This window comes from Crinia signifera, chromosome 7 (genome assembly GCF_055691185.1).
Source record: "Crinia signifera chromosome 7, ASM5569118v1, whole genome shotgun sequence".
NCBI lineage: Eukaryota > Metazoa > Chordata > Amphibia > Anura > Myobatrachidae > Crinia > Crinia signifera.
Window position 1 is genome coordinate 34,629,949 of NC_139223.1, and position 25,436 is coordinate 34,655,384.

At 49.4% G+C, this 25,436-nt stretch overlaps 1 protein-coding gene across 1 annotated transcript in view; it reads right to left on the reverse strand.

Moving 5' to 3' along the window:
- Positions 1 to 2,889: 2,889 nt before the first annotated feature.
- The window catches only part of MSLN (mesothelin), a 43,437-nt gene continuing 20,890 nt past the window's right edge, over positions 2,890 to 25,436 (reverse strand). Inside the window, exons 15-28 of the mRNA XM_083154964.1 lie at positions 24,489 to 24,538; positions 21,529 to 21,643; positions 20,236 to 20,321; positions 17,508 to 17,634; positions 16,146 to 16,336; positions 15,192 to 15,282; positions 13,197 to 13,308; positions 12,892 to 13,076; positions 11,245 to 11,391; positions 10,251 to 10,384; positions 8,957 to 9,089; positions 8,780 to 8,874; positions 7,090 to 7,303; positions 2,890 to 3,786 (exon numbers count right to left, since the gene is read on the reverse strand). Of these exons, the coding sequence (XP_083011090.1) occupies positions 9,002 to 9,089; positions 10,251 to 10,384; positions 11,245 to 11,391; positions 12,892 to 13,076; positions 13,197 to 13,308; positions 15,192 to 15,282; positions 16,146 to 16,336; positions 17,508 to 17,634; positions 20,236 to 20,321; positions 21,529 to 21,643; positions 24,489 to 24,538 (1,326 nt within the window). The 3' untranslated portion in view covers positions 2,890 to 3,786; positions 7,090 to 7,303; positions 8,780 to 8,874; positions 8,957 to 9,001. The remainder of the gene's footprint in view (positions 3,787 to 7,089; positions 7,304 to 8,779; positions 8,875 to 8,956; positions 9,090 to 10,250; positions 10,385 to 11,244; positions 11,392 to 12,891; positions 13,077 to 13,196; positions 13,309 to 15,191; positions 15,283 to 16,145; positions 16,337 to 17,507; positions 17,635 to 20,235; positions 20,322 to 21,528; positions 21,644 to 24,488; positions 24,539 to 25,436) is intronic.

Genomic DNA, 25,436 nt, shown 5'->3' on the forward strand with positions numbered 1-25,436 from the left:
ATTTATTTTTATGTTAGATGCATGACTGTTTTTTTTTTTTTTAAGGGTATTTTAAAAAAAAAAAAAAAGAAGAAATTGCCATGGATTTTAATTTTACGGAATGCTGCTATATTTATTGTTTTTTACTAAAAATATAGATGGATATATGATTTGCCGTCTGTTGTGGGTGTTTTGTAAAATGTACAATGTGTAAAAACAACCAAATACAGGGAATGTGAATAAATACTAGTCATAAGATTGGAACCTCAACTTTGTTTTATTTCTGTTTTGTAAAACTCGATGATAACATTGGCGAATCCTGGGCGGGTTCTCTTGTGATTCTTACCAGCCAGGGGTAACATTGCATATTGTCCTCCCTCTAAGGGGCTTATTTCCTAAAAGGCACCTTGCAAAATGTAAAAGGGCAATGCGTTTGATATTTTATTTGCGTTTCTCGTTACATACAATTCATGTTTGTGCAGCTCTGTAAATCTTTCTAATTAAAATTGGAACGCAGCAGGAGGCTCCCACAGGAGACAGACGTTGCGCAGTTAATCATACATGCTGGTTTCTGTAGTTCTGCAGGTACACAGGGATTAGTGACTAATTCAGACCTGAAGTGACTATTGATGGATTAGATTCTGCGATAAAATCCTGCAAATTGTTTTATCGCTTGCCGTGTGCAAGTTGATTGACAGAAAGCCAGCATTTGGGGGGGGGGGGGGGGGTGGTAACCGGCTGTTTTCTGGGAGTGGCAGGGAATACGTGGGTGTGCTCAGGCGTTTGAGGGGAGGGTGTAGGATGTCCGCTCCGGCCCCAATCCAATTGTTTCTTACGCAGCCGCCAAATACGTCCCGGGCTACGCGCAGACTGCACACACTGGAACAATCATTCAGTGGGGAGCTGGCGTGCGGTTAGATTCGCAGCTAATCGCAGATCCAGTCACTTTCCATTTGCAGGCATTCATTCAGACTGGGCAGCTGCTCTCTAATCACAGAGGTGCGGTCAGGTCCGAATTAGGCCCTTGGTCTGCATGCAAATAAGCTGTATCGCTGTGACTGGCTATGCAACACCCAATCCAAAGAGCCGTAATGCACTTAATATTCCTTCCAAGCACCATAGGGTATGGCTGTATGTATAATAGACGATGTATGTAATATCAGGCATACAGCGGAGGCTGTGTGTAGGGTTAATTCTAGCACACTGGCCCTGTCCCAACATTAGGCGCCAACATCCATATTCGATGCAACATTGACTTTCGTCTGGTTTAGTTTCTCCATCTGACCATTGTCTGCTGCGTCTGTGAACACAGCCACTTGCATTGACATGCCCTGGAAACCTTCCACCCAGTACTTTTCTGCTGCGACGGCTTCTTTTTCCCTAAATGGCGGCGTGTTGCTGCCGTTTCAGGGGAGGTATGAGGCCAAGATCTCCATCAGGGGACAGAGATATTGCCTGACCTTTAGGTAGAACTGGTGGCGGCCGGCTTGTGCGACCCCATGGATCGGATCACTAATGCAAGCGTGAAGCAGCAGCGATAGCAACGTCTAAGCAGCCAGTTTCTTTATCTGATGTGATTCTAAGGAAAGCTGTATGAGCTCATGAAGAGACACCTGCACAGCTGACACACCTGCGTCCCCACCTGCACAGCTGACACACCTGCGTCCCCACCTGCACAGCTGACACACCTGCGTCCCCACCTGCACAGCTGACACAACTGCGTCCCCACCTGCACAGCTGGCACACCTGCGTTCCCACCTGCACAGCTGACACACATGCGTCCCCACCTGCACAGCTGACACCTGCGTCCCCACCTGCACAGCTGACACACCTGCAGTTATTTAGCAAATTGCTGAATAGGTAACAATTGTATGGCTGCAGAGTGTTCTCGCAGAAGGGAAGTTCCCCAAAAGTTGTGGTTTGGGGCCTAATTCAGCACTTCATAATTTTATTATCTAACGCTTGCGTATATGTGGTTGCAATTAGCGGTAAAATTCCCGATTTGCTAGGTAGTCGCAGTTTGACGGGAAGCCAGCTTTTAGGGGTGGAAACCTTTGAAAAAGCATTTGAAAAATGCAGGTGTACCCAGGGGTTTTTGGGGTGGGTCTCTGACGTCAGCGCTGACCACTTCCAGCCAGATTAGTGGCAACCTCCGAACCACTCACAATTACGTAGATGGCAAATGCTCTTCGGGAAATGGTCATTAGGTCGACACCACTAGGTCGACATGCTGAAAGGTCGACATTGGTATAGGTCGACATGGGTGTAAGTCGACAGGTCATTGGGTCGACACAAGCATTAGACCGACATGGGCATGGTCGACAGTCAAAAGGTCAACATGGGGTTTTTCACTGTTTTTTGAGCCATCATGTGCAGACAGGCGGTATTTCATGCCCTACCATCCACTAGGGTGCGGAGGAAGAATAAAATATTGTGCCGAGCGCAGCGAGGCACTGTGCCTGAAGCATGGCGCGGGCACGCGGTGCTATGTTTCAATGTCCATGTTGACCCATGTCAACCTAGACCTATGTCGACCTTTCAGCATGTTGACCAAGTTGTGTTGACATAATGACTGTGGACAAACTTATGGTCGACCAAATGACCCACACCCTACTCTTTGAAGCTCTGGAATTTGCTATTGGATCTGCAAATGGGTAGCGATCTCTTTCTGTCATGTGCAGCGTTCCTGGCTGAATTAGGCCCTTATTCCGCGTTGTGCTTATGGAGTCTTCACGTAGGAACCTCTGCACCTAGCATGGGTCAGCGTTAGTGGATGTGACTGGTCTTACGACCAGGTGGCTGGGGCGTTAGAATCACAGACAAATAGTCCCAGTGGACCTACAATTGCTGCAGGGGATTCGCAACCGCATCACTCGTGAATCAGTGCTACAAATTGAAATGCCAGGTCGCTATCGTTTAATTCTTGTTTTATTGATGATGTGATAACATATTTTGACATATAAACGTATTCCCTGCCATATTGTAGTTGCAAAATAAACTAGAAGCTGTTCTGAAATGAATCCATTGCAGCCATATTGTGGGCAGACCCCCAGCATGCATAATGGGGCAACCTCTTATCAGCTACGATCATTGGCTGTGCCGTATCCCGCTGCCAATAATTAGCCATAAGATGGATTTATACATTAAAGAAGTGTCTTATTTCATCATCGGGGCCCCGCCACCAACTGCCTGGGCTGCCAACCTGGTAAGAGAGGATGGGAGGGGCGGGCGTAGGGGGCAGAGGCTGGCACTGTTGTGACACACCAACAACTTGTATTATCATGTGACTCATCGGAAGTCTTAGGGGGAAATTTACCAAAATGGGAGTTTCTATTTCAAACGGTTGGCTTGGCAATTTTCACACCCAACTCAAACGGTTATTCTGGTCAGTAAATAAATACACCTTTATTCCTGCCTTGATCCAGGTCCAGTTTAACAGAACTAAGCCGAACGCGGTAATGTGTGCAGCATTTAACCGTTTAGCAGGGCTCTAGCTGTCCCCTTTTACACGGTCAACTTGTATATTCGCTATTTAGCCTCCTATTTATATATAAATTATTACATATGCATTTTCCGTGTGTATCAAACTATAAATAATGACTACATCTTATTAGATATAATTGCTTCATATACTGTATATATACACAATAGGGAAAAACTTCCCCTGTTCCCAATGTTTTTCTGCTTTTTTTGGCATTTAGTGCTGTTCTGTCTGTTGCCGCTGATCCAGGTCCTATGATAGAAGGATTCCAGCAATAACGGCCATGATGAGAGAAAAGCATTCTGGGAGAGCTGGAGCTGAGGAACCTGCAGGGAGACATGGGTGATGTGTTAGAAGGATAACTGTGCTAGAGTTTGTTATACGGTATTATATAAAATAGGGATCTAGAAAAATTATCCCTACATTTATCACAGCCCCCAAAAATTTAATTGTCAAGTTGCCAAAAATATTTAAACACATTTCGGTTATTTTTGGGGACGCTGAATTAAAAAATGAATGTCATTTTGGTACTTGTTTCCTAGCACGGCGCCTGTCCGTGGTTAATCGCATACCTTAAGTTAAGGTAACTTAATCCATTATTGCCGGCAAGGGTGAAATCGCGTTGATTGCATGCCATTATAATGGCATGCGATGCGACCGACGAGATTTTACATAGGGTACAATGTTAAATGGCCCCCAGACCCCATTTGTCATTGTATGCCCCCCCATTGTTAACGCCACCCCACTATTGACGCCAACCCGAAGTGTGGCGAGCGCGCGTGGGGCGGCGGTACGCGTCCTTCGACCTTTTCATACCCCCACTATCCACGTTGGCGTGGAGTTGATTTTATATAGTGTGGCGAGCACAGCGAGCCCGAAGTGTGGCGAGTGCACGCGTAATACCTGTGAAGTAAGGCACGTCCCCTCGAGGGTCTCGCTGCGCTCGCCACACTTTATAAGAATCAACTCCACGCCGACGTGGATAGTGGGGGTATGAAAAGGTCAGAGGACGCATACTGCCGCCCCTTGCGGGCCTGCTGCGCTCGCCACTCTTCGGATTGGCGTCAACAGTGGGGTGGCGTTAACAATGGGGGGCCATTTCACCCATACGGGGGGTATGCAATAAAAATTGTGGTGTATGGTGTGTTTTACAATGGGGCCCAATGTAAAATTGGGCCTCAGGGACCATTTTACATTGATTCCAATGTAAAAATCACGTTGATCGCATTGAATGCGATTTGGCGCGATTTTTTAGGTCCCGATCAATGCAATTAAATTCGCTGGCACCATGCTAGGAAATAAGTACCGTCGTTTTTTCAAACTGGATCTAGTTTTTGAGATAATGGCAGTGGTGGATTACCCACGGGGCGACAGGGGCGGTAGCCCCGGGGCCCCCACACATCAAGGGCTCCCACACCAGTGGGTGGCAGCCAGGCAGCAGGGTCGGGCACTGTGGAATTACAGGAGGGTGCAGAAAAGACAGGAGGCAGCGGAGTCCCTGCAGCTAATGGGAAGTCAGCGTTGGGGTCCCTGCGGTGGATTTATTTATTAACAGTTTCTTATATAGCGCATACATATTCCGTAGCGCTGTACAGAGTATAGTCGAACATTCATATCAGTCCCTGCCCCAGTGGAGCTTACAATCTATATCCCCTACCACATGTACACAGACATTCTAGGGTTAATTTGTGGGGAGCCAATTAGCCTACCAGTATATTTTTGGATTGTGGGAGGAAACCGGAGTACCCGGAGGAAACCCACGCAAGCACAGGGAGAATATACAAACTCCACACAGGGCCATGGTGGGGATAGAACCCATGACCTCAGCGCTGTGAGGCTGTAATGCTAACCATTACACCATCCGCACTGCCCCATGGGTGGTGGGAACTAGTAGCGGTATTGCCCCCACAGACCTTAATCCGGCACTGGATACCCTCGATTAACAGGAAACTTAGCCATAAGGCGTGCATTTGGGGTTCTGCTGGAACATTTTGGAATGACGTGAATATTCTAGTATTTCACTCCACAACCATTCTAGAATATTTTCCCTCTGCGTCTTGTTTCTCATTTGTGTATCCGATCTCAAAAATTAGAGTCAATCTAGCAAAATCCATTGGCACCAAAAAGTTACCCCAAAATCACTAGTAGGATGGTCTTCTCAGGTATTACAGTACTTCTCAGTGATGGCTGAAGGGATAGATAGAAGGGGTAAATCAATTCTTATTTATTTTTGCACTAGCAGCAGCCAAACTGTATGCTGGACTTAATCAATATTTATGAGAATGGAACCTATGACTTCACTAGGAGCCAGTGACATCACTACACCATGAGTTACAAGGCATGGTGTTGTAAACGGATGGGCTCATTATTGCTTTCCTCAACTGTGTACAGGCAGTGGGAAATCTTAACAGGGCAACTTTCAGTAAGTATGACCGTGCCAGCTGTCTATGTAAGATTCTAACTTCTAACTACAGCTACACTGCGGGTGGGATGCATGAAGCTTAAAAAAGTCGGCAAACATCCCAAAATGCTGTTTTCTGAGGTTTGCCCACGTTTCCCGTATGGGCCGAGCCCAGAATGCAATAGTTTCTGTGGCTTGGAAAAGGGAACACAACACCACCTTGTAAGGCGTTGTTCAATAGAAGCCTATGGACTTCTATCTCCCCGTCCTCTGAGGGATCCAAATGGATCCCTACCAGCACACCATGATGCGTGCATGTCACTCAAGGCATAGACAGCTAGGACTCCAAGACCTAAACCAGGAAGTCCTATCACAGGAGCTGTGTGAGCTTTGGGATTCTCTTCATGCACACAGTATTAATAAATGACTAATATCTGATGCATCCCACAATTTGAATACATTTTTAAATTTGCTACAAAACCTCCCAACACCCCCACCACCACCTTCTCTACACACTCAAACCCAGGGATGGCCATCCACCATCGATGATTCACAATCATCGATGGTTTATGATTGATGGCAAAATCATCAATGGTTTATAGTTCCCCTCGATAAATGGCACAGAATGATTGACCTGCAAGCCATTCACTAAAAGAACAGGCATGACCATCAATGATCTGTTAGTCCATGGGTCCTCAACTTGCGGCCCTCCAGATGTTGTAAAACTACAAATCCCAGCATGCCTTGCCACAGTTTTGCTATAAGGGAGTGTTAAAACTGTGGCAAGGCATGCTGGGATTTGTAGTTTCACAACATCTGGAGGGCCGCAGTTTGAGGACCCATGAATTCTAAACCATTGGTGGTCTCCTATTTCATAGGTGATGACCATTGATGGGCACTCATAGTTTTTCCATCAATGGCAACCATTGATAGTAAGCAACCCGATGACCATCCCTACTCAAGCCCTGCCTCATCTTCTCAATCACAACCACTTCCTGGCAAACCTCACCACTTCCTGGCAAACCACACCCACTATCTGGCAAATTTCTACCAACTTCCTGTCACTGTCTGGGGAGTAGCACCGCCCACAGAAGTTGGAACAGTTGGGAGATATGCTAAGGAGTTTTTTTATTTTTTTTTTATGATAGTCCTTTAATGAGAACTACTGGCGATGTGCATTGTATCTTGGTGCACCATAAAGACTTTACAACAGGGCAGTTGTCCTTACTGGGTGGCTTAGTAGTGCTGGTAGTAGCAGTGGATGAGCTGAGCGTTGTGTTGGAATAGTCCCGTATTCCTCCCTGGAGCCCTAAGTTGAGCGTGTCGAGAGAAGACTGTGTCTGAGCTGCGATCCAGGCACTGACAACCGGGTTAGATTGCTGGCTCACCAGGTCCGCTATGTTGTTACCTAGCAGAGCCTTGACATCGCTGACACTGAGGCCCTGGGGAGGAAATGACGACACGCACGTTAATGCAGGTTTAAGAGGTATTTTATAAAAAGGTTCAGCTGTGGCGGCCAATCAGATCCTAACTCGTTTTCTATGCGGTGTTTAAAAATGAAAGCAGACATCTGATTGCTTGGTGCAGTCTGCAGGCCTTTACATGGCCCACAAAAAACCTCTATAATGACATATGATTTCTCATATTTGGTATGCAGTACACAAACGTAGCACAAATGATATTCCTAGAACCCGGTTTATGTATGCCAGCTGTTGTGATACTACACATCCCAGCATGCCTTGCCACAGTTTTAGCATTCCCTAGTAGCAAAACTGTGGCATGATGGTACTTGTAGTTTCACAACAGCTGGAGGGACATAGTTTGGCCATGTCTGGTCCTGCAGTTACCTCGTCCTACATGAGAACACCCTGTTGCAGTCTAATTACTCCTCGTCAGCCGTAAGTGGGATGCAAATGAAGTGGGTATGTACCACGCATCGTTAACAAGCCCCTCCCGCGTCTGCTGCAGCATGGCCCCGCCGGCATAGACAAGTATGTATGCACTTGCTGATTGATTGCTGACTGCTGGATATGTGCGGGGCTTAAGGCAATAAATGCGGCTTCCAAGGTTTCCAGCAAATACAGCCACTTTAAGGGGGTTATTCAATACGGCGTCACGACTGTCGGGCTAGCCCGACAGCCGTGAACCGGTCCCGTTCTCTGCCGGCTCGACATTCAATGTCCCGCCTGCCGAGCGCCGGAAAGGGTAATGGCCGGGAGATGTGGCCGAGAGCTCGACAATTCCCGGCCGTTCTCGGCAAAACTTACCCGACTGCTTGTAAAGTAGGGCTTGTTCTGCCGAGATCCCTGTTCAATGCTGTTGGGGAAGACCGCAATGAATAGAGACCTGCCGCTATTTCCCCCGTCGGGAGTAGCGGCGGGAGATTGAATACCCCCTTCAGTCTGAAAGGTGCATTTACCAGTTTTTAGCAGTGAGAGATGTTGCCCATAGCAACCAATCAAATTATAGCTATTATCCTCTAGATTAGAAGGTGTTAGATAAATGATAAGTAAAATTTGACTGGTTGCTATGGGCAATGTCTCTCACTTAAGTAAATGTACCCCTTAGAATCGGGCCCTATACTAGCAGTGTAGTAGCTGCCACAGGGACCTGCTTCTGGTTGGCTCTAAGCTGCGTATTTGTGTTTCATAGCGATCCATTAACCACCGCCAGCCAGTCGAACGGCTGCCACAGCGCAAGTACCTGCATTTACCGCCCTCTCTGGAGTTTGAAACTCGCCAAAGCCGTTTGCTCCCGGGGTCTTGACATAAACAAATAACCCCACGTGCAGACCCCCCCACCATCGGAATAGGGACGGCCCCGTCCAATTCATGTTTAATCACCCCCCATAGTGTATTGTTAGTCTGTGTGAAATATATAGGTGCCATATGCATCTATATAGTAGTCCTCCTACTCACCAACACCGCGGAGGTGTTTAAACTTTCAAATGTTCCTATGTCCATGTTGGGTTTCAGGGCAGCCAGGGATATCAGGTCCGCGGTTGGGGCCCCACCTGTGGATGGACACCATGACAATGAAGAGTTTGGGATAGGGATGAGTCATCCAGGGACATCTCATTGTGTTCCGTTACTCACCCAGATACGGCTTTATCAGGTTGTAATAGACAGCTGTCTGGTTCCTCACTGGCTGAAGGATATGTTTGCTTTAATGTACAGGGCATTCTTTACCATCTGGTTACATGCAGAGACATCCAGGGCCTTGGCCTCACTGCAGGGAGCGTTGGGGAGGGGTACATGAGAAAATGATTGGTGACATTTAGGCAGAGCATTTAATAACATTCTTCTTAATACTCTGTTACCACCCAAAGTAGTGGCACTTTGTGCCTTACACCCCCATAGTGGGGTGTAGGGGAAATTGTTGGGGTAGTGTATGCTTTGCTATTGGTCTAGAATTTAATTTAATCACGAAGTGCAAAGTCAGAATTAAATAAACCCCCAGCCCTGATCAACAAAGCCTGCCCCTGACCTACCAAAGCCAGCCCCTTACCCACCCAAAGCCAGCCCGTTACCTGCCAAAAACTAGCCCCTTCCCGCCTAAAGCCAACTCCTTCCCCACCCAAAGCCAGCCTATTCTCTGCCCAAAACCAGCCCCTTCCCTGCCCAAAGCCAGCCACTTCCCCTGCACAGTCACATGGTGCATGTCTAACAAGCAGGATCAGTTACATGGTGCGTGTCTGACAAGCAGGTTCAGCTGCACAACCGCATGGTGCATGCCTGACAAGCAGGATAAGCTGCAGTCACATGGTGCATGCCTGACAAGCAGGATCAGCTGCACAGTCACATGGTGCATGCCTGACAAGCAGGATCAGCCGCATGGTGCATGTCTGACAAGCAGGATCAGCTGCACAGTCACATGGTGCGTGCCTGAGAAGCAGGATCAGCCGCATGGTGCATGTCTGACAAGCAGGATCAGCTGCATGGTGCGTGTCTGACAAGCAGGATCAGCAGTACAGCTGCATGGTGTATGTCTGACAAGCAGGATCAGCCGCATGGTGCTTGTCTGAGAAGCAGGATCAGCTGCTCAGCCGCATGGTGCATGTCTAACAAGCAGGATCAGCCACATGGTGCTTGTCTGAGAAGCAGGATCAGCTGCACAGCGCATGGTGCGTGTCTGACAAGCAGGATCAGTCGCATGGTGCTTGTCTGGGAAGCAGGATCAGCTGCACAGCCGCATGGTGCGTGTCTGACAAGCAGGATCAGCTGCACAGCCACATGGTGCGTGTCTGACAAGCAGGATCAGTCGCATGGTGCATGTCTGACAAGCAGGATCAGCTGCACAGCTGTCTGAGAAGCAGGATCAGCCGCATAGTGTATGTGTGAGTATGGGAACCTCCACCATAGTCCCAGACTGGTTTCAGGATCCACTGACCTTAAAGCACTTGGGGTGATGAGAGCGAGCTCAGTGCTGTTCAGGAGGCAGATGTACCTACTTCCGATGATGTTTAGTGCAGTACCGTTTAGCGTATTACCCGAATTGACGTACTTTGCAATATAGATCTGTGCCTGAGAGCGGTAAGAGAGAACAAGAGGGAAATAGTCAGGGACAATGTAAGGCTGCACCAGGTGCTACAAACACAACTAAGCCTTTTACTATACATGATATGATACACGGCTGTCACATTGTGGCCTGATTCCTAGGTGTACGGTTCTGCGTTTGTTTGCGACAGTGATAATATGCAGATGCTATCTTAAGCTTTCCACCGGTGCAGATGCCTGCGCTGAAATGGCCAAGTGTGAGACTCCCGTTCTCTGCGCCCCTATTCACAGCAGCACCACCGGTGGTTTCAGGCAGTGTCTCCACCTGAACATGGGGGGTAATTCTTCAGACCTGATTGCACGGCAGCGAATTTGTACAGCAGTCGATTATTGATGTCCTGCTACTTTATTTTTAATCGCTGACCATTTGCTAGATGATTGACAGGAAGTAGGCGTCTGGGGGTGAAAACCGTCAAGGTGGGATTTCACTGCGAATTTGCGGTTGTGTAATCAGGTCTGAATTACCCCCACTATTGCATGCAGTTGCCATCATGGGCGTGCAAAGGAGCGGACACAGGGGTGCCGCTCTGGGACTTCCCACTGCCGCCGAGTCTCAGACTACCTCCTCCACCCCTTGATCTCAGATAAGCAGCCTATACCAGGGTAGTACATAATGCGGTGGAGGAGGCAAGTGCCAGAGGCACACCACTGTCGGCTCCTGCGCATGTGTATGGTTACCATCCACTTCTGAAGCAGGCCTTTGGTTTTTCCAAGACCCACTCGGCTTTACTGCATTTTAGGTCCGGTGGCAGACATATTTGTGCCAACTAATGCCGCTTAAAGCTAAAGCCCTTGCTAGGGTTATAGCGCCTAAGTGTTTCACATACCAGGGTATCTGTAGGTCCCACAGCAAATAAGCTCCCCAGAGTGTCCAGGGAAGTTATGTTCCACTTGCTGATGTCAGCTGGTCCACACAGAAACATGATGGCTCCAAGGTTGGAAATGACCGTTTCCGGATAACCGCCGGGGTACAGCTGGAATACAGTAAACAGTCTGTCATTATTTCAGGTGAAAAGTGTTTATTTGGGAACAGTAATCTGAATGAAGAGCTAACAATGAATACAAGTAGAAGCGAAGGGCACCACTGGTCAATTACGTAAATTTACCGACATTTAAAATACCGATGGTCAAAATACCGACAAGCATTGGCAGACACGCAAAATACCAACATTTTCAGAATGCCAACATTCATTAAGCCAACATGCTCAAAAGGCTGACATGGTCAAACTGCCGACACGGTCAAAACGGCCGACATTAAAAATGTCAACCCGTCAAAAAAAGTTTATTGTGATTTTTTCTTTGAACCGACTGGTTCTTATTCATGAATCAAGTGGGCATAGAGTTAGATTATAATAGTGTCCGAAGCATGGTGAGTGCAGCGGTGTTTATGTTGACATAGATACCCCACAAAAAAACACATGTTGACTTTTTGACATGTTGACATTTTAAATGGCTGCATTTTGACCATGTCGGCATAATGAATGTTGCCATTTTGACACCATGGCCCTTATTCTAATCGGTGCGGCCGGAGCCGAATATGCGGCCAGGACCGTGCGTGCGAAACCCCGCCTTCCATACGGATCGCCAACTCCGTCCGTATGCGGTAAGAAGCTGGCCGAACGGACCGCACGTGTATTTTTCACGGAATACGCCTCCTCCATCTAAGGGAACCTCCCCCATCATTCGATGGTCGCAGACCATCGAATGCAGGACCGAGTGCTCCACCAGCTCCCGCAACCTCAGACCACACGGACATGTTTCCGTGCAAAAGCAGGGATCTGGGCGGGCAGCTGACATCCGGCGATGTCATATGTCCGCCCCCTACACGTGCGTCACGACTGCATTACCATACGTACGCCCAGCGTTTGCATGGGAACGCCCATGAAACGCGGGGCGTATGCATATGGTAATGAGCCCAAATAGCCCCTCACGCCCCTCTCCACCCCCTGTTCGGAGTGTTCACAGATCATGCGGGATTTGGCCGTACGCCCCGCCTCCCGCACATGCGCAGAGACGCCTCTGCACATGCGCAGACACAAAACATCGCGGGCCGAACGCACGCGGATATATCCGCACCGATCAGAATAAGGGCCCATGTCTGTCAATGCTTGTCGGTATTTTGATTGTTGGTATTGTGAATGAGGGGAAATTATACTGAAGCTTTCAAGAGAGGTAAAGTGGAGACATTGGGGGTGATTTCGAGCACCAGAGACACCGCCCGTCACCCGTCCGAGCGCCAGCCTCCCCGATGCCGCCGATTCCCCCTCTTTACATGTGAGGGGGATGTGTAACAAAAACACATCCCCTCACATGTCTCCGCAGTAGGAGCATTCATTTGATGGTTTATTGAACTAGCAACCAATCAGATGCCCTTCTAGAAGATAACAGAATCTGATTGGTTGTTATGGGCAACATCAATTTTTCAACAGAACTCCCAACTCCCTTAGTAACTATACCCCGAAGTAAGAACTCACCCGATCAAGCCTCATCTTCAGGACAGCCAGCTGCTCATCTGTGAACGGATCATTACCCAGAACCTCCAGATAGTTAATCAGCGTTTGGTTATCTAAACAGGCATCTAGTTCCGCAGCGCTGTAGGCCAGCGGGAGAAGGGGATTGTTAATGTTGCTGCTTGTGATCTGCATGCCATCGGGACAACCTGGAACAAGAATTATGGCATTAGACCTAGGCTTGTATAAAGCTGTGGGGTACATTTACTAAAGAGTTTCCTGGGAATACAGATGTAGCATAACTTCCCCTCTTCCTGTGTCTCACTCACCTGCGTCTCGCCGTACTCTAGTGGGGGCCATTTTTTTCACAATGGCGGCAAACTGGGCCCTTGTCAGAGCATTATTTTGAATAGCGTCTTTCATCCAAGAATTAAAGGAGACCTATCAAGTGAACACATACAGGCACATGAATTCTAGGAAAAATCAAGTTAATAAATGATAACATGCATGGATCATGATTGCCAGTTTTTTTTTAACCAAGTGGATGCACTGTAGAGGCCCGATTTACACTGGATCCTGTGAGTGTGTTCATTTTCTTTACATATACAGTAACCTATGGATTTCTACTGGAGAAGGGGGTGTGAATTGCTACAGGGGATATAGGTAAGTATATGTATATGGCTATATGTAGGTGAGTGTGAGTGCAGTGTGTTATAAAGCTGTACTTTCACGATGTGAGTGAGTGTACTGTCTTTATTGTAATATTTGTTTTCTGTTGGGTCCTTTCAATGCCCCACATGCTAGTACTTGTCATTCTCCAAGTGCCAACATTCAGGGAAAGGCTTGCTGGGACCTGTAGTTCCACAAGCCACAATATTAGTTCTTCTTTATACACTGAAATGCTATGAACTCAACACTCACAGCCTAGGGGTGGGTATGACCCCGGGCTACAGCCTTGGTCTTAGGTGCCCTGGTGTGTGTGTGTGTATGTGTATGTGTGTGAGGAAAGGGGGGGTGGCTTTATTTGGAGGGGTGTCTCCACTTCCTCAGGAACCCTGCCAGGGATAACTAGTTGAGGGAGGGTAATACTACAGCTACAGGAACCAGAATAAACATGCCCCACAGCTGTGGTATTATCTCCCTGACTAGTGGAGTTCCGTGCCAGCTTCAAAAACATGGAGGGACCACTACACCCTACCTTGCCCCCCATATTTTTGGAACCAGGACCAGTTCAAGAGCCTGGTGCTGCTTGCTTAAATACATGGGGACCTTATGCAATTTTCCCCCTGTATTTTTACAACCAGGACCAGCTCATAGAACCCGGGGATGGTTATGATAAGGAGGGGAGACCACACATCATTTTTTTAAAACATTTTACATCTGGAAATTAGCTGACAGAACCCACTTTATGTAACCAGCTCTGTTCATTAGGTACTTGTGTATTTTGGCGGCGCCCATCGCATCGCATACCATTACGCATGCGATGGTATGCGATGCGACGCGATTTCGTTGGTTAGTGTACGATGGCATACAATTTTCAAATTGTATGCCATTGTACATGGCATACAATGCCATACGATGCGATGCGATTAAACATTGTATAAGCACCCTAATGGGTGCTTATACAATGTTAAGCACCCTAATGGGTGCTTACAATGTTAAATGCACCCCCACGCCACCCCCCCATTATAAACGTGAACCCGAAGCGTGGCGAGCGCAGCGAGCCCGCGAGGGGCGGCGGTACGCGTCCTACGACCTTTTCATACCCCCACTATCCACGTCGGCGTGGAGTTGAGAATAGATTAGTGTGGCGAGCGCAGCGAGCCACCGAGCCAGAAGCGTGGCGAGCGGACGCGGATACCTGTGAAGCCCGCGAAGGGACGCGTTTACCTGTGAAGGTATCCGCGTCCGCTCGCCACGCTTCTGGCTCGGTGGCTCGCTGCGCTCGCCACACTAATCTATTCTCAACTCCACGCCGACGTGGATAGTGGGGGTATGAAAAGATCGTAGGACGCGTACCGCCGCCCCTCGCCGGCTCGCTGCGCTCGCCACGCTTCGGGTTCACGTTTATAGTGGGGGGGTGGCGTGGTAGTGCATTTAACATTGTAAGCACCCATTAGGGTGCTCAAAAGTACCCTTTAGGGTGCTTATACGATTTTTCATCGTATAGGGGGTCAAAATCGCGTTGCATGCCATCGGGTACATGGCATGCGATGCGATACGATACGTTCATCGTACGATGCTGAAATCGAGCGCCGCCAAAATACACAAGTACCGTTCATTATTACACAACCAATAGCTACTACCAGTCAATCGGCACTTACACTGGAAATATTCAACAGGGTGTCCTTGTTTAAAAATCCATTTATTCCTCCAAGCGAGTTTAGTGTGCTTTTTGTCCAGGTAGATGGGGCCCTTTAAATAATCACATATGAGGTTAGATATGAAATGTGCAGTTTGTACGTCCCATGCAGGAGACTGATTCTGATTGACTCGGTATGCTGCCAAGATCGCAGCTTACGGATCGCCAGAGAGCCCGCCCCACAGAATACCCACCCCCCCTGCCACTGAGTCTCGTCGCTACCAAGATGGGAGGGGATGTGTAATGAAGTCACATCCCCGTCGCATGCCACCGCCGCAGGAGAAATCATTCCGATGGTCCTCATATAACGTCAGCCGTCCGCCCCCAGCACACTTTGTCCCGCAGGTATACCCATAGGGACACCCAACTCCTTTGGCATCCACCCTCGGCCTTCCACGATCCCTGCAAAAGACTCAGTGACTATTCAAGTCAACAAAGCCGTTCGCAATGGGGACCTGCGCATGTGCAGTCCCCCAATCATCAGAGCGGGGACGAATTCACCCCATTCGCAGGGAATCAGAATCACCCCCATTCTGAAGACCTGGGACTGTGAAGTCCATGGAGGCATCTTGGCGCTGCGAGAATTATGTTTCTACCTCTAGAGAACATTGGTTGTTACTGTATGATACGTACTGTTACTTCATACAACCACCATCCATGCGTACACACGGTCAGATATGTACTACCGACGTGCGTACCGAGCACAGATGCACCATCATGGTGTCACAGGCCTGGTTGTGAGCAATCACATTTGTACTTGGTGTCAGGTACACAGAGGCACTATATCCGGTACATTGCACTTATATCACATTAAACATTTGGATGATATACGCCATTCAGGTACTGTCCGTGTTATTTGCAGTATCTCCACATGGAGCATACGTGTGGGACTGAGACTTGGGTCGGCACTACTTACCCAAACACTGAGGTTCCTGAGCTGATAAGCTTTTGTATGGAGATTTGTTGGTCAGCGGAGAAGGAGTTACACTGCGATAGCTGAGCGATCAGGTTACCGCTGGAGTTCTCAATGTAGGAGGAGTTAAGGTCACAGGCCAGCTGTCCGAGCACCTGGATGTTGTCATCCGTCAGAGAGAAGCCTGTAACATTCTGTAACACCAATATCACAGGACAGTGTGAATGGAAACACCTGGTTTATTGCTGGGTTTTATAGATCATACTTGCCAACTCTCACTGACACAGCAGCAATGACTCTCTGACATAGCAGCAATCTACCTGACTCCCTGACATAGCAGCAATCTCCCTGACTCCCTGACATAGCAGCAATCTCCCTGACTCCCTGATATAGCAGCAATCTCCCTGTCTCCATGGCATAGCAGCAATCTTCCTAACTCCCTGACGTAGCAGCAGTCTCATTGACATAGCAGCAGTCTCGCTGACTCCATGATACAGCAGCAGTATCCCTCATATAACAGCAGTCTCCCTGACATAGCAGCAGTCTCACTGACTGACATAGCAGCAGTATCCCTGACTCTCTGACATAGCAGCAATCTACCTTACTCCCTGACATAGCAGCAATCTCCCTGACTCCCTGACATAGTAGCAGTATCCCTGACTCCCTGACATAGCAGCAATCTCCCTGACATAGTAGCAATCTCCCTGACATAGTAGCAATCTCCCTGACTCTCTGACATAGCAGCAATCTCCCTGATATAGCAGCAATCTCCCTGACTCTCTGACATAGCAGCAATCTCACTGACTTACTGACATAGCAGCAATCTCCCTGACATAGCAGCAATCTCCCTGACATAGCAGCAATCTGCCTGACATAGCAGCCGTATCCCTGACTCCCTGACATAGCAGCAATCTCCCTGACTCCCTGACATAGCAGCAGTATCCCTGACTCTCTGACATAGGAGCGATCTCACTGACTCCCTGACATAGCAGCAGTATCCCTGACTCCCTGACATAGCAGCAGTCTCCCTGACATAGTAGCAGTATCCCTGACTCCCTGACATAGCAGCAATCTCCCTGACTCCCTGACATAGCAGCAGTATCCCTGACTCTCTGACATAGGAGCGATCTCCCTGACTCCCTGACATAGCAGCAGTCTCCCTGACTCCCTAACATAGCAGCAGTATCCCTGACTCTCTGACATAGCAGCGATCAGTACTTTCCAGCCAATCAACAGGAACATTGTGGCAGCAGCATTCCTACCCGTGTAAACTGTTATTTCATGTTATTTACACAGTTGATAATGAAAGAGGAATAAAATGATTTTCATGTATCTGCCTCCACAGTGACCACAGGGAGCTCTTACCATACAGGAGAGAGACTGCGCCAGCAAATCCTTCCGCTGCTTGGATCCCTTTGGCAGGATGCTGACATTTGCCTTGCCGACATTGGTGAAGAAATCCTTACAGCTGCCAGCTGAATAAGTTGAGGCGCTGCAGAGACAGATCAATCTACATTCAATAAACATATAGAGGCCTACATACCACAACATGACTGGTGTTACCCTAGAATGCAGTGCTCCCACCTCTTACTTTCCCCATTTAGGGGCTACAGGGGAATTGCGGCAATTAATCAACCCCTTAAGCCAGGTACACATGTGTGTGCCTGGCAACCTCATTAGCAACGGACCTGGTGCTAGTTGCGTCCAGCATCGGCAAGAGCATAAGAGCATACACACCGATCCCATGTGTTTTTGGTCAATCGAGTACCTTTTTTTAAGACCGAAGCAGCTGCAGGGATAATTTGATTTCCCTCTGTGAATTACTGCAATATTAGGAAATGATCGTTGTTCTCCCCTTATAAACAGCAGGTGAAATGTAATGATCATTTTCATAAAATCTGTTAATCCAAATTGTTCTACGTATATTTTTATCTCCTATATATTTGGCTACATCTGTCACTCAAAGTGGGTGTCTGTGTCTATAACGCTCTGTTCCTGGACTTTCCTCTTAATGTGTGATTGCCTTCATCTGTGCTGAACACCTTTCTGAGAAATTAACCTGTTTAAAACAGGTGATGGCAATCATACATTAAGGGGAAGTCTAGAAACAGAGCATTGTGTCCCTCCTGGAGAGGGTCATGTTGGGAGGTATGTGACAGAGAACCAGCCCAGTGAGCCCACAGACAGTGCCAGACACCCACTGCCTTCCCATGTTGCCCAGCACTGCTACTCCACAGCCACCAGGTGAGCGCCCCCCCTTTGCGGCAAACCCCCCCCCCTCCCGCGATTTGCGGCAAAAATACCCGCTCCCCCGCGACCCCCCCTACCGCGATTCGCAGCAAAAACACCCCCGCGACCCCCCCTCCCGCGATTCGCTGCAAAAAGAACCCCCCCACGACCCCTCCCACAATTCGCGGCATAACCACCACCCCGCGACCCCCCCCCCTCCTGGGAATCGCGGCAAACCCTCCCCCGTGAAACCACCCCCCCCCCCCCCCCGATTCGCGGAAAAAACACCCCCCCGCGACCTCCCTCCCGCGATTCGCGGCAAAAAGGACCCCCCGCGACCCCCCCTTGCACGATTGGCGGCACCCCCCCTGCGACCCCGCGATTCGCGGCACCCCCCCACCCGCAATTCGCAGAAGCCCCAGGATTAAATGGCACATGCAAAACACTGACATGGCTATGGTCGACAATGAAAAAGGGTGACATGAGTTTTTGAAGATTTATTTTAAATTTTTTTAATTTTTTCATATTCATTGTCATGTGTCGACATGGACACCAATGAAGTGGCACACTTATGTCAACATTTACATGTGTTGACCTTTCTGTGTTGATTTTTTCTTGTGGCGATTCGCGTCACACCCCCCGCAACCCCCCCTCCCGCGATTCGCGGCACCCCCGTGACCCCCCACCTCCCGCAATTCGCGGCAACCCCCCACCGGAACCCCTGTGAACCCCGCCCTCCCGCGATTCGCGGCACCGACCCCCCCCTCCCGCAATTCGCGGCAGCCCCAGGATTAAATGGCACATGCAAAACACTGGCACGGCTATGGTCGACAATGAAAAAGGTTGACATGAGTTTTTGAAGATTTATTTCATTTTTTGAATGTTTTCATATTCATTGTCATGTGTCAACATGGACACCAATGAAGTACAGTTATGTCAACATTTACATGTGTTGACCTTTCTGTGTTGAGTTTTTCTTGTGGCGATTCGCGTCACACCCCCCCGCAAACCCCCCTACCGCGATTCGCGGCACCCCCCGTGACCCCCCACCTCCCGCAATTCGCGGCACCCAACCCCGCGACCCCCCCCCCTCCCGCAATTCGCGGCACCCCCCGTGATTCGCGGCAGCTCCAGAATTAAATTGCACATGGAAAACACTGACATGGCTATGGTCGACAATGAAAAAGGTTGACATGAGTTTTTGAAGTTTTTTTTTTCATTTTTTGAATGTTTTCATATTCATTCTCATGTGTCGACATGGACACCAATGAAGTGCCACACTTATGTCAACATTTACATGTGTTGACCTTTCTGTGTTGATTTTTTCTTGTGGCGATTCGCGTCACACCCCCCCACCCCCCCGCAACCCCCACTCCCGCGATTCACGGCACACACACACCCCCCCGCGATTCTCGGCACCCCACCCCGTGACCCCCCCTCCCGTGATTCATGGCACATCCCCCGCGACCCCCCCCTACCATGATTCGCCGCAACCCCCGCCCCCGTAACCCCCCCTCCCTCGATTTGCGGCAACCCACCCCGCGACCCCCCCTCCCGCGATTCTCTGCAATCCCTCCCCTCCCGCGATTCGCAGCATCCACCCCCCCACAACCCCCCCTCCTGCAATTCGCGGCACCCCCGCGACCCCCCCTCCTGCAATTCGCGGCACCCTCCGCGACCCCCCCTCCCGCGATTCGCGGACACCTAAGTTGCAATACAGGGCATCTTTCATACAATTCTAACCATATTTCTCATATACAAACGTTCACAAATTAAGGGGGCGCAGCCCCTTACGACGGTGTGAAGAGCGCCCGTAGGGCGCGATGAATCACCTAGTATATCTATAAATAACAAATGAACTTACTTAAGAAACAGAAACACTTCCTTGGGATACTGGTCTAGATCGGTAGGATAGCCATCCTTCGTCACTTGCCTGGTCAGGCAGGTCAGCTGAGGATAGACATGGTCACATGATCAGCATTATGGGCCTTATTCTAGTTCACTCTTTCTGACAAATTCCTTCTTAGATGGACAAAACCATGGTCACTGCAGGTGGGGCAGATGTAACTTGTGCAGAGAGAGTTAGATTTGGGTGGGGTTTTACTTCAAAGTGAGATCTATATTGCAGTGTAAAAATAAAGCAGCCAGTATTTACCCTGCACAGAAACAAAATAACTCCCCCAAATCCCCTCTGCACATTTTGAATCACCCCCAAAGAACAGCAGGGCACAGTCTGGGTTACATACAGTGGGCGGTATTCAATGTGAATACCGGCGACGTGCAGCGAATCCTGTTTAGGATTCACTGCACATTCGCCACGTTCCGGAGCCTCGCCAGCTCCGGTATTCAACGAGTCAGGGGCTCGCTGCCCCTGACCGGTGAATTTGAGCTCCTGCGGCGGACGCAGGCAGGGAGATGGAAGTCGGTGGCAGGCAGGGAGATGGAAGTCTCCCTGCCTGCCCCAGAACGTTTGTGGGGGAGAGGTGGGCTCCCCGGGTGCCAGGCAGCACAGGCTGCCCCCCGGGGGTGCCAGCAGGGGACCAGGTATATTCACTACACCCGATCATGAATATGTAATGATCGGGTGAAGTGAATATATGAATATCTAATGAGCGGCTCGGCTCCGGCCCCGGCCCCCTGCTGGCTGGTCTGTGTAAAAAAAAAATATATATATATATTTTTTTAAATTAAATATATATTCATGTGCTTACAGCACATGAATAAAAATAGCATGCTCCTCCTCAGAATAAAATTCCAGATTTTTTGACACCAATTGTAAAAAACAAAACACTTTATTTTAAAAGTTCACCTTCCACTTCACCATAAAAAGATAGCGATTGCTACTCGGTGAATCCTGGCGAAAAAAACCTTGAAATGTATTCGCCATCTGGTCATTGAATAGGGTGATTCACAGTTTTAGTCAGAAATTCGCCTTACAGCACAAAATCGCCATAAAAACCTGGCGAATCAGCCTCATAGAATACCGCCCAGTATCTGCTGAGGGTCCACAACACTACAGTCAAAATATATATTCACATGAATAGGGCCACGTATGTTATAAGGATGTACAATCCTATTAGCAAATGATTCCATTGAATGAAATGTATACCTGTACCCCAGCTGGGTACTGTAAATGTATAAATGTACCCCAGCTCACCTGGCTTTCCCCCAGTGTCACATTCTGTGTCTTCATCGCCTTCGCCAGCATCCTGGTCTGCTCCTGACCAAGGGAACCGCTGCAGGTAAACCCTTGCAGGACGGATGAGGAAATCCTACACAACACAGACATACAGGTCATTTCTGTCCCGCCAATGTGCAGCGCCGCAGCGCAAATGATCTGTGATGTCACATGCACCACTTCATCTAGTCTTATTGTAAGTGAAAGCAGATAGGCCCCCGGGCTGGTCAAGAAGGGGTTGTTCATGGGGTCAAAGAGGTTTCCATCCCCAGGGAGTTATGTTACTATAAAACTAGGGTCAACAAGATTTAGGTCATTAGGTCGACCACTATTGTTGGACAGACATGTCGACACCCAAAAACGTCAACATACATTAGGTTGACACAAGCAAAAGGTTGACCTGAGCAAAAGATGGACATGAATACGTTTTTTTTTTTAGTGTGTGTGTCTATGTCGACGTAGGTTGACATGGACACCATTTAAGTGTCCCGCTGTGCCTCGCTGCGTCTCCACGTAAATGGTAAGTAAGAACAAGTACTTTTGCTTGTGTCAAGCTTTGGACCATGTTGATGTAATGCATGTGTCAATCTTATGCAGAAAGGGAATTCTAGTATCTGTAATCAAAGCCTGGAGAGACACGAAGTGGAGAGAGATAATGCACCAACCAGCTTGCAAACGCAGCCTGTAACATGGCAGCTAGGAGCTGATTGGCTGGTACTTTGGGCCTGGTTCAGGCCTGTTAGCTAGGCAGCGTATATTCGCTGCCTAGTAAACAGGTAAATGCAGCCCCGACAAACATCCACCCCGCTGCCGAGCGATTCCCCGCATTTGCATGCGAGTGGATGTGGACGCTTACACTGATTTTTCTCCCTTTCGTAATAAGACATCAGCCTGGACTGACTTTTCATTTCAACGCTGTCCTCCGAAATCGAGGCAGGGGCTGATGTCATGTGAGGTCAGCCACCCGCCCCAAGCAGACATCAACACACCTGCGTTTGCAGGGGATCACCCAGCGCTTCTGTGGGGATGCCCATAAAACTCTGAGCGTTCCTCTTCTACAGCCTCCTGCCCGCTCCCTTCTCCTGCTCCAGCCCCTGCTCTGCTCCGGCCCCTGCCCTACTCCAACCCCTTCTCCTGCTCCAGCCCCTGCTCTGCTCCAGCCCCTGCCCTACTCCGACCCCTTCTTCTGCTCCAGCCCCTGCTCTGTCCAGCCCCTGCCCTACTCCGACCCCTTCTCCTGCTCCAGCCCCTGCTCTGCTCCAGCCCCTGCCCTACTCCGACCCCTTCTCCTGCTCCAGCTCCTGCTCTGCTCCAGCCCCTGCCCGCCCCCTTCTCCTGCTCTGGCCCCTGCTCTGCTCCAGCCCCATGCCCACCCCTTTCTCCTGCTCCAGTCCCTGCTCTGCTCCAGCCCCTGCCCTACTCCGACCCCTTCTCCTGCTCCAGCCCCTGCCCGCCCCCTTCTCCTGCTCCGGCCCCTGCTCTGCTCCAGTCCCCTGCCCACCCCCTTCTCCTGCTCCAGCCCCTTCTCTGCCCCGGCCCCTGCCTGCCCTTTCTCCTGCTCAGGCCTCTGCTCGCCCCCCTTCTCCTACTCCAGCCCCTGCCCGCTCCCTTCTTTGGCCCCTGCTCTGCTCTGGCCCTGCCCGCTCCCTTCTCCTGCTCCAGCCTCTGCCTGCCCCCTTCTTCTGCTCCGGCCCCTGCCCGTCCCCTTCTCCTGATCCAGCCCCCTGCCCACTCCCTTCTCCGGACCCTGCTCTGCTCCGGCCCCTGCCCGCCCCCTTCTTCTGCTCCGGTCCCTGCTCTGCTCCAGCCCCCTGCCCACTCCTTTCTCCTGCTCCAGCCCCTGCTCTGCTCCGGCCCCTGCCCTGCTCCAGCCCCTGCTCTGCTCCAGCCCCTGCCCTACTCCGACCCCTTCTCCTGCTCCAGCTCCTGCTCTGCTCCGGCCCATGCCCGCCCCCTTCTCCTGCTCCGGTCCCTGCTCTGCTCCAGCCCCCTGTCCACCCCCTTCTCCAGCTCCAGCCCCTGCTCTGCTCCGGCCCCTGCCCTACTCCGACCCCTTCCCCTGCTCCAGCCCCTGCCCGTCTCCTTCTCCAGCCCCTGCTCTGCTCCGGCCCTGCCCACCCTTTCTCCTGTTCCTGCCCCTGCTAGCTCCCTTCTCCTGCTGCAGCCCTCTGCCCGCTCCCTTCTCCGGCCCCTGCTCTGCTCTGGCCCTGCCCGCTCCCTTCTCCTGCTCCAGCCCCCTGCCCTACTCCGACCCCATCTCCTGCTCCAGCCCCTGCTCCCCCCTTCTCCTGCTCCGGCCCCTGCTCTGCTCCGGCCCTGCCCTCTTCCTTCTCCTGCTCCAGCCCCCTGCCCGCTCCCTTCTCCAGAGCTTGCTCTGCTCCGGCCCCTGCCCGCCAACTTCTCCTGCTCCGACCCCTACCCTGCTCCCTCCCCTCACTGAACAAACACCTCAGCGAGTGTGAAACTCGCCAAAGTTGCTCACACAGGGGGTGTGCACATGCCCATATTCACGCATGCACAGACCCCCCACCAATGGCCAGGGGACTGAATTTGGCCTGATAGAAGTGGGACTAAACCACTCCCTTTATCTCTCTCTTTCTCCACTTTATCTCTCTCTCTCTCCAAGTTTTGATTTTGTGTTTGAATATTTTTTATTTTGCAATTGACGAATTATACAAAGTTAAGAAGTACTGGAACATTAAGAAGAAAAATTGCAATGTATAAAATATAATATATATAATATAATAAACATCTACAATATAATATTTTTTAATACAATACAAGTAAACATAAAGGGAAATGGGGAAGGGAGTTTTGATTTTATAAAATTATCCCCCATAGTAACAGAGGTAATGTCCCAATAACAATGTATGCATCTGTGATGATATTCTGTATATATAGCATTTATATAGCGGTAGAAAGAGCCATGATACACTTACTGAGAGTAATTACTTGTGGAAGACACGAGGTCATCAAAAAACATGGATGCCTGCAAGGGATATATATGACACGGTGACTCCGGGACTATTGCAGAGTGATTGGATAGAATGCAACACAGTGAGACATTTCTGATGGATACTGCACTCTAAACCTGACATCATTCTATTGTTTTCATATCACACAGGAGGATTTTCTACTTAACCCTTTCAGTGCCAAGTGAGTTTGTCAAAATTGGTGTGAAAGTGAGAGATTTGGTAAGAAATCTCCAGGTTTTTTTTTAAAGTGGCAATCATTTACACTGCAAAATCAAACTGGTTTTGCAGTGTAACTGATTGCCGCTTTAAATAAAACTGGAGATTTCTTACAAAATGTCTCACTTTCTGATTCTCTCATCCTATTACATTTCACCCATAGGGCCAGATTCTCTAAGCTTCAAAAGTGATAAAATGGAGCCAGCCAATCAGCTCCTACCTGCTCCTAAACAGCCAGCCAATCAGCTCCTACCTTCCATGACACAGACTGTGTTTGAAAAATGTCAGGCAGGATCTGATTGGCTGGCTGTTTATCACTCTCCATTGTATCACTTTTGAAGCTTAGAGAATCCGGCCCATAATCTTTTTTTACATTTGCAAAACATTTTTTATTTGAATTTATATAACAAATGTGAATGGCGCTGGCATTATTAGCGGATATTTTGCACAGCTCTCACAGAGATGTTGGCACTCAAAGGGTTAATAACCAGATCACATGCACTGCAAGATAGAGAAAAATACAAAAATATACACATTTTATTGATTGGTTTTGCTGCTAAATGCCATGTTACTGAGGCCCTCATTCTGGTTGTCTCTGTCCCCGGTGAATGCGAAATGGGGGCCGATGTGAAAGCACTGCGCATGTGCATAATAACATATGGTCATGTGCAGGGCTTCTGTGCGGGTGTCTTCAGC